The 9,192-nt window shown below is 61.0% G+C and overlaps 1 protein-coding gene across 1 annotated transcript; it reads left to right on the forward strand.

The window, feature by feature from the left end:
* The first annotated feature begins 437 nt into the window (after positions 1–437).
* Positions 438–6,224, forward strand: ODF3L2 (outer dense fiber of sperm tails 3 like 2). The gene is made up of 4 exons (XM_021705551.1): positions 438–564; positions 2,044–2,151; positions 4,049–4,162; positions 5,740–6,224. The coding sequence occupies exons 1-4, from the start codon at positions 438–440 to the stop codon at positions 6,222–6,224; spliced, it is 834 nt and encodes a 277-aa protein (XP_021561226.1).
* The last annotated feature ends 2,968 nt before the right edge of the window (positions 6,225–9,192 follow it).

The raw sequence follows: 9,192 nt of genomic DNA on the forward strand, positions 1-9,192 counted from the left end.
CCAAGACCTCACCAGTCCCTTCTGCTACAAGGCTGTAGGTGTTGTGTTTGTGGCTTTGGCTCTCTGGAGCCTTCTCTGGCCCCGGCTGCCCAGGTTGGCTGCTCCCTGGGGACCCGCTCTGCTGACACAGGATTCTTTCCTGGACTATCCAGCCCCAGGCCGACACTCGATCCTGGCCCCACTTCCAGGCCAGCGTCCGTCTGCTGATCGGCCTGCTAGGGCCAGGGCCCCAAGACTCTGCTGAGGGACAAGGGACTGTCTGTGCAGTCTCCGGGGTGTGTGTGGTGAGGCCAGGGCCCTGCCAACATCAGCACAAGCCACAAGGACTGAGGACAGTGCCGGGACCTGTGGCCCAGAGCTACTGCTGCGGAGGAGACGGCACCAGGCGTGGGTGCTGCCTGGCCCGTGTGCTCCTTGCAGCTCCTCACCTGCTCACCATGGGGACCCTCAGCTGCAGCCCTGATCCACGGCTGACCACAGCACCCCAGGGCTGGCGGGCCACTGAGTGCCAGATTCTGGAGACCCACTTGAGGAAGTCCTGCGGGATGGACACTGTGGAGAATGGTACGCTCCAGCTGTGGAGGAGGGAGGCCGTGGTGGTGGAAGCTTGCCCTGCTCTATTCTCCCCAGCTCCGCTGTGGCTTCTGGAAAGTTCTGGGAGCCCAGCTGGAGGTGGGAGTCTCTGACAAGTCCTTGCCCTTCCCCAAACCTCAGTTTTCCTCCCAGTAGGATGGGTGTGAACGTCACATTTCCGTTGGCTCTTGCGTGGGCTTCCACCCAACAAGAACTGAGCATTTCATGGGCAGGCACTGTGGCAGGGGCTGATGCTAGAGCAATGACAGAGTGGCAGAGGTTCGTGGGGGAGACAGACGCGAGGCGAACAGATGAGAAGTCTTTGGTGTATCCATCAGTGAGGAGAACCTTGAACAACATAAAGCAGCAAGCAGAGAATAGATGAGTGTGAGGCTTGAAGGTCTGGACGTTCTGCAGGGGCCTGAACATTCCCAACCTGAGGCTAACTGTGCGTTCTCGGTGAGGCCCCGGCCCTGGCTTCCTGCATCTGTGTGCAACAAAACAGCAGGAGTTAGGCTCCGGGGCCCTGATGTTCCTGCCGAGGCCACCAAACACTGCAACTGTGACAGCGTATCTCTGCATCTGGGCCTGGTTTCCCCACGTGTGACAGCTGGTCTCTGTGTCTGGGCCTCGGTTTCCCCACCCGTGACAACGCATCTCTGTGTCTGGGCCTCAGTTTCCCCACCCGTGGCAGTGCATCTCTGTGTCTGGGCCTCGGTTTCCCCACCCGTGACAACGCATCTCTGTGTCTGGGCCTCAGTTTCCCCACCTGTGACAGTGCATCTCTGTGTCTGGGCCTCGGTTTCCCCACCCGTGACAACGCATCTCTGTGTCTGGGCCTCGGTTTCCCCACCCGTGACAGCTTGTCTCTGTGTCTGGGCCTCGGTTTCCCCACCCGTGACAACGCATCTCTGTGTCTGGGCCTCGGTTTCCCCACCCGTGACAACGCATCTCTGTGTCTGGGCCTCGGTTTCCCCACCCGTGACAACGCATCTCTGTGCCTGGGCCTCGGTTTCCCCACCCGTGACAACGCATCTCTGTGTCTGGGCCTCGGCTTCCCCAACCGTGACAATGCATCTCTGTGTCTGGGCCTCGGTTTCCCCACCTGTGACAGTGCATCTCTGTGTCTGGGCCTCAGTTTCCCCACCCGTGACAGTGCATCTCTGTGTCTGGGCCTTGGTTGTCCCAACTGTGACAGTGTATCTCTGTGTCTGGGCCTCGGTTGTCCCAATGTGCCCTACAGCAGGAGGAGACTGCTGGCCCTGTGGCCCCTCCTACCTTTGACTCAGGTTTGACTCACAATGCCCCTCACTCACTTTCCCCCTGTGGGGGGGCGGGCAGCTCCCACCCCCACTCCTGCCATGGTGGGTGGTAGGCAGCCCAGGCGGGGGCTCAGGGGCTGGGCCCTGGGTTCCCGCCCCTGTGTCAGTGTCTGGAGCTGCAGGCTGTGACCTGAGGGCTTTGTCGCAGGCTCAGGGCCAGGCTTGTACGTCCTGCCGTCCACCGTGGGCTACATCAACCACGACTGCACCAGGGCGGTCAGTCCAGCCTACTCCCTCTTCTGGAGACCCCGCCCCAGTAAGATCGGTAAGATTGGGTGCCGGTGGGGGCTGGACGGGTGGGGGAGGGGCCCTCTGAGCCTCCCCTAGGTCCCCGAGGCCCCGCCCCCTGCTTGCGGAGTGACCCTGGGGAAGCTCTGTGTCCTCTGTGTCCTTGGATGAGAAGGGAAGGCAGAACGCAGCGTGCTGCCGAGCCCTGAGCCTGTCTCCTGGGCTTCATGGCTTCCTTGCTGCCTGACTTTGGACTGGCTGCTCAGCAGCTCTGTGCCCCAGTGTCCTCCCCCACAAACAGTGACAGTATGCCCCTTACAGAGCTGTCCTCACATGAAACCAACAGGTGCCTGCAGACGTCCACGAGCCAGGATCAGCGCCTGGTGCCTAGACAGCGCAGTGGAAATGGGCTTCACGGGGGTCCTAGCCTCAGTGTCTCCTCAGCAGGACGGGGCTCCTCACAGACAGCTGTGGAGAGGGCAGGGTGGTGCGGACAGCCCGTGGGCGGCGGGGCTGGCCTGGTCAGTGGGGTCCTTGCTTCCGCATCGCCCACCTTGCCCCTGGCCAGAAGAGCCGCGTCAGGATGTGTGCGAGGGTCAGCACCATCAGTGCCGCTAACGTGGGTGGCCGTGGCCCCAGCTCACTGCTCATTCCTGTTAGTGGAATCGCTGCCACGTTCTAGCAACACTCTGCCCTTCACATGAATGCCCACAGACTCCGTCACCCCATTTTCTAGAGCTGAGGTCCCGGAGCGCCCTGGTTGGGGAGAGTCCCGCACGAGGACTTTGATTCACAGGGATGAAGGTTTGGGGTGGGCGTGGCTGACGGACGTGTGTGGCAGCAGCTTCTTCTCAGCCTTTAGAATCAGCAAAAATCCCAACCCAACCTGAAACAAAACTCCAGAAGCTCCAAGGAAGGGTTAAGAACTTCGCCTCTGCCCAGAGCGGCCTGGGTTCCCCAGGGACATCCTGGGACAGAGGGACAGACAGGCTGGGGAGTCAGGGGTGGATGGGGGGCCAGGGTAGACTTTGCTGGCTCCCCAGGGAAGACTTCTTGGAGGGGGAGGCATGTGGTCTGGACTTTGCAGGATGAGGGGCTCAGTAGAGCCCCCAGGAGAAAGGGACTCAGTAGGGCTGGCAGCAGACGCATGGGCCTGGAGCTGGGATGTGTTTGTGCGCCAGCTCGCGAGCCGTGCCTCCCGGTGAGTACGTGAGCTGGCGTGTCGTGCCGCCCGGTGAGTCCGTGAGCGGGCGTGTCGTGCTGCCCGCTGAGTCCGTGCCAGCTCGCGTGTCGTGCGCCTGGTGAGTCCGTGAGCTGGCGTGTCATGCCGCCCGGTGAATCTGTGCCAGCTCGCATGTCGTGCCGCCCGGTGAATCCGTGAGCTGGCGTGTCGTGCCGCCCGGTGAGTCCGTGAGCTGGCGCGTCGTGCCGCCCGCTGAGTCCGTGAGCTGGCGCGTCGTGCCGCCCGCTGAGTCCGTGAGCTGGCGCGTCGTGCCGCCCGCTGAGTCCGTGCCAGCTCGCGCGTCGTGCCGTCCGGTGAGTCCTTGAGCTGGCGCGTCGTGCCGCCCGGTGAGTCCGTGAGCTGGCGCGTGGTGCCACCCGCTGAGTCCGTGAGCTGGCGCGTCGTGCCGCCTGCTGAGTCCGTGAGCTGGCGCGTCGTGCCGCCCGCTGAGTCTGTGCCAGCTCGTGCGTCGTGCCGCCCGGTGAATTGGACAGCTGTGATCACAAAGGACACAGAAATGCTCATCAGGACAAAGTTAAGGCAGAGACCCAGGCCCCTAGGTCAGGGCACCCCTGCCTCAGTGGTCCAAGGTGGGGCTGGGGGCTGTCTGGAAGGTGGGAGTGCCTTGGGGTGGACCAGGGGCACTGAGCGGGGTCGAGGGGGCATCAGAGGTGCCCTTAGGACTCTGGGCTCCTCCCCCCAGCATCTCCACAGGACACCAGCCCTGGGCCTGTCTACTTCCTGGACCCAAAAGTCACCCGGTTTGGCCGAAGCTGCACCCCTGCCTACTCCATGCAGGGCCGGGGCAAGTCTCGGGGTGAGTATCTGGCCAGTGCTGCTCCACAAGGACCCTGCCTTTTCAGAGTCCTCTCCTTCCCTTCCCTTCACCCAGTTCCTGGAACTTCAGTGTCTTTGGATGACAAAATCAAGGGGCTCTGAGGAGGGGCTGGGGGCCCTGAGAGAACCTGAATGCGTGAAGTGGGCCAGGGTGACAGTGACACTGAGCACATGTGGTGCTGTGAGGGCAGCTGGGGCTCATCTTTGGCATGGGGGGGACAAAGGGCATGGTAGGGACTGTGGAGAATACAGCAATCCCCTTCACAGGCTCCAATCAACTCACTTCCACCTGACGTACCTGATTAAATGACCTGATTCCAGTCTCCCATCCACCCACCCTTTCATCTTTTGACCTATCACCCATTTGCTCATCCACTCACTGATCCTTCAGTTCATCCATCCATCCATTCACCCACCTATCTATTCAACCTACCCAACCATCCACTTGTTCAATCATCCAATCCATCTGTTGATCCACTGATTCATCCATCAACCTATTTATCCATCCATCTATCCTTCCATCCACCCTCCATGTATATTATCCATCCATCCATCCACCCACAACCCATCAACCCATTTATCCAGCTACCCAATCATCTACCCATCCACCCACCCATCCATCCTTCCTTCCATCCATCCCTCCATCATACGTCCATCCATCCATCCTTCCATGATCCTTCCATCCCTCCCTCCCTCCATCCTTCCTTCCATGACCCATCCATTCATCCTTCCATGATCCATCCATCCACCCACCCAATCATCCATCCATCCATCCACAATTCAGCTATTGATCCAACTATCTACATATCCATGGATCCATTCATCTACTTATTCACTCCTTACCCAACCACTCACCACCCATCCTTCTACTTATTCATTCAAACATGTATTAAGCTGAGGAGATGAAGTAGATTTGACATACCCATGCTTTTTATAAGACCCCAGTCTGGTGGTAGAGTTAGGTCCAGGTGAAGACCATCCCACCTCACTGTGCTCATGTCTGGGGGGAAGACCCAAGCCTGGGGGAGGTCCTTGGAAGGGCTGCGAGGGCTCTGCCTAGGAGGAGGGGGTGGGAAAGGCAGCAGGAAGGAGGGGGCTTTGGGGCTGTCTGGAAGGAAGAGAAGCAGCTCCTGGGAGGTGGGAATGGGAAAATGGAAGGTATGCCTGGCAGAAGGTTGAGTGTGGGCAAAGGCCCGGAGGCTTAAAAGAGGACGGGGCAGGGGGGTGCCTGGGTGGCTCAGTCGGTTAAGCATCTGACACTTGATTTTGGCTCAGGTCATGATCTCAGGGTCCTGAGATCGAGCCCTACGTTGGGCTCACACACTGGGCGTGGAGCCTGCTTAAGGTTCTCTCTCTCTCCCTCTGCCCCACTCTCTCTAAAACCACAAAGAGAGAGGGAACAGACTACTCTACAGGGAGGTCTGGGAAGCAGGAGAGATACCTCAGGGCTGCTCGAGAAGTGCTGTGAGTTCCAGGAAGCATAGGGGCAATGGGCAGCCATGCAAGGTCTTTGAGCAGGTGAGGACTCCTGCCAACCCTCCTGTCTCATTCTTACAGGTCTGGAGGTGACACCAGGCCCTGGGGCCTACAGCCCAGAGAAGGCAGCCCCTGTGCGTCACCGGACGCCTCCGGCTTTCACTCTGGGATCCCGCCTGCGACCACAGCTCCAGGACACCTCAGCCCCTGCCCCTAACACCTATATCCTGCCCTCCCTCTGGGGCTCCCAGATATTCACTAAGCCCAGCAGCCCCAGCTACACAGTAGCAGGCCGCACACCCCCCGCTCGCCCCCCTCAGGACCCTGCTGAGATACCAGGTCCTGGCCAGTATGATAGCCCAGACCCCAACACCTACCGTCAGCGCCGGCCCGCCTTCACCATGCTGGGCCGGCCCCGTGCCACACGCCCCCCGGAGGAGACTCCTGGGCCTGGTGCCCACAGACCTGAGCAGGTCACCATGACCACAGTCAGGGCCCCAGCGTTCACCATGGGCATCCGCCACTCCAAAAGGGCTACCACCATGGGTGTGGACACCACACCCTGACACCTTTGGGGTCAGGACTCCCAGCTGCCCCTGGACTGAGCCTCAGTTTACCTCTGTGGTCACATGGGGTGTGGGCAGGCCCCTCCTGAGCCTGGCTTTGGCTGGTGGGGCGCTTGGAGAAGTGGGGGGCAGGTGCCTCTTTCCTCCTTTTTTCTGAATTCTGAGGTCCTTCTAGGCCACTTGCTTCTTTTGGTCCCTTGGAGGCTGTGACCCTGCGGCCCTGTGCAGGGTGAGCTTCCGTCCAGTGCCCCAGTTTCTTCCTTCTGGTCACACCAGGCCAAGTCAGGCCAGGCAGAGAAAGGGAGAGCCCCAGCCCTCCCCAGCGGCTGGCTGGGGATGAACTTCCTGTGTCCTAGAACTCGGTGTCCACCCTGCTAGGGCCTGCATCCCCAACACAGCTTGGATTTCTGCTAAACTTGGGCTCTTCCCTGCTTCTCAAGGAAGCACAGCTGCCTGCGCTGGTCCCAGCCCCAAATCAGGCTGATACCCCTCCCTCTAGGGGCCTGCCAATAAATCTCTCTGTGGTACAAGAGCTGTCAGTATCACACATGTGAGTGCATTTAACCCGCTGTCCACATCAAAGGAAGGAGACTTAAATGCTGCTCTTAAGATCCAGCCCCCCAATTCTGCAGCCCCTGGGGGACTGGATGGGACCAGAGGAGGGATCCAGGGCTGGGTAAGAGCCAGGGCTTTGAATGGGGGAAGCCAGGTAAGCTTCTTGGAAGAGGGGACATTGAAACTGGGTTTTGAAGGATGTATAGGAGTTTAATGTATTCTAATTTCCATCATCAGTAGGTGCCTACCATGTTTCAGATATTGATAAAGATCATTTAAGCGTCACAGCAACTCAGGAGGCAGTCAGTGTTTACTGAGAGAAAATGGGGCTTTGGAGAGATTGGACCCTTGCCTGAGGGCACACGGTGAGCCCTTGTGTCTCTCTGATGCCAGGATTTGAATCTTGGCCATTGGGCTCTGTTCCTGCCATGCTTCCCTAGGGACCGGAAGGAAACACATGGATGGTGTCATGTGACTGAGCCTCCTGTGTGATAAGCCCAGGTCTTATAAACCCCTGACCCAGAAAGACCCTAACCCAGGAGCTTGGGAGGGACAGACTGCCACCATGAGGAGATGGCCCAGGGGTGGCACCTCAGGCATGACCCAGAGGGGTTCTGAGATGCATGACCCTTACTCTGTCCCTTTCCCCCAGCCTGGAAATGCCAAACTTGAGCATGCACCCCTTTACCTATGTAGGTAGATACACACCAGAACTCCTACACATACATGCACACCCACCCCTCAGGAGAACCCAGATGCCCCCCTCACATGCATACACATGTTCAAATCTACACACAGTAGACAAACAGGTCAACTCTCATACGGTCCACATGTATGTAGAGACACACAACACACACAAACCCAAATGGAGGCTCCAGACCCCGACAACGCCCCCCCACCAGCAGACCCCAAGGACTTGACCGCTGTATACCCTCTCATCCCGACCCTGCAGATGCACCAGAGCAGTCCCAGCGTGACACACGCAGGCTTGGGGCAGCATCACCGACCCCCGCCCCACCCCAACGCCGGCCAATCCGCCGCGAGTCCCTCCCCCGCTTCGCCTCCTCCTCCACAGGCTTCGCGGGCCACCGCCAGGCTGTGATCTCATTTCTCTGATTTATCGATCCCGCTCCAGGCAGCCTCACCCCTCCTTCCCCACCTGCCCGCGCGCCCCGGCCCCCTCCCTTTGTTTCCCGGCAGTCAGCCCCACCCCAGGCGGGGGAGGGGAAGGAGGCTCTGTCGAGACTGAGGCCAGGAGGCTGGGTCCTGCGATGACCGTGGCCTCTCGACCCTCGGTGCAGAAGGAATCAGCCTTTGAGGTCTGGGTGGGGGACAAAGAGGCTGGGGACGGAGGGGCAGGCCGGCCTGAGAGGCCGAGGCCCAAGAGTTCAGTTGGGTTGATGCCAGACAGAGCTCCCCAGAAATAGAGGAGGAGCCCGTGACCCCCCAGCTCACGCCCCTGGCTTACAGCCTGGAAAACTGAAGCTCAGGGAAGAGCAGCAGAAGGGGGACTGGGCTTCGCTCCTCCCTCCCAGACCCAGACAGCCCAACCCACACTCCTGGGCCCGAGTCTCCGCTGCGTGCCCCTCTCTGGGTCTCAGTTTCCTCATTAGGAAACCGAGCAGGGCATACTTTTCAAGTACCTTTCAGGTGGAACAGTGGGAAGGGAGGGGCCTGACCTTAGGGTTTGGGGCTCTCTCCTTCCCTGACCGCGTCCCCACCCCTTTCCAGGCGTCAGTTTTCCCATCAGTCAAAAACGGGAGAAGGCAGGTGATTTCTGTCTCTCCCACCTCTGTCCTTCAAGGAATTTGGGCAACGGGTGGGGGCGAAGCTGGGGTCGCTGTCCGGGTCTTGGATTGGAAACATTGCTCCCTCCCTGGCTGCTGGATCCGAGGCAGCGTCCATGCCTTCAGCGGGCCTCAATTTCCCCAGCCTCCCTGCAGGCGCCGGGACGCCCAGGGCCCGGGTCCCAGGGGCGCAGCCCCCCGCGGCTGCGCGCTGGGACGGGCGGATGACATCACCGGGCCGGGGGGCGGGGAGGGAGCGGGAGGCAGCGGGACGGAGGGGAGGGCCTCCTCCGCGCCAGGCGCAGCGCCCGGTCGGGCTCGGTCGGGCGACCGCGGCCATGACGCAGGGTCCGGGCGGGCGCACGCCCCCCGCACCTCCTGCGCCCCCGGAGCCCGAGGCGCCCACCACCTTCTGCGCGCTGCTGCCGCGCATGCCGCAGTGGAAGTTCGCCGCCCCTGTGGGCTTCCTGGGCCGGGGCCCGGCGGCACCGCGCACGACCGGGGGCGCGGGGGCCGCCGACTCCCAGCCCGAGCCGGTCGGCCCGGCTGGCGTCCCAGCGCTGGCGGCGGCGGTCCTGGGCGCCTGCGAGCCGCGCTGCGCCGCGCCTTGCCCGCTGCCCGCGCTC

This window comes from Neomonachus schauinslandi, unplaced genomic scaffold (assembly GCF_002201575.2).
Source record: "Neomonachus schauinslandi unplaced genomic scaffold, ASM220157v2 HiC_scaffold_952, whole genome shotgun sequence".
Taxonomy (NCBI): Eukaryota; Metazoa; Chordata; class Mammalia; order Carnivora; family Phocidae; genus Neomonachus; species Neomonachus schauinslandi.

Bases quoted from the DNA above. Each gene is read 5' to 3' on its own strand.
- ODF3L2 (XM_021705551.1), top strand. From the start codon at position 438: ATGGGGACCCTCAGCTGCAGCCCTGATCCACGGCTGACCACAGCACCC. The intron at 565-2,043 runs GTACGCTCCAGC...GCTTTGTCGCAG, and splicing joins GATGGACACTGTGGAGAATG to GCTCAGGGCCAGGCTTGTAC. The intron at 2,152-4,048 runs GTAAGATCGGTA...TCCTCCCCCCAG, and splicing joins CTTCTGGAGACCCCGCCCCA to CATCTCCACAGGACACCAGC.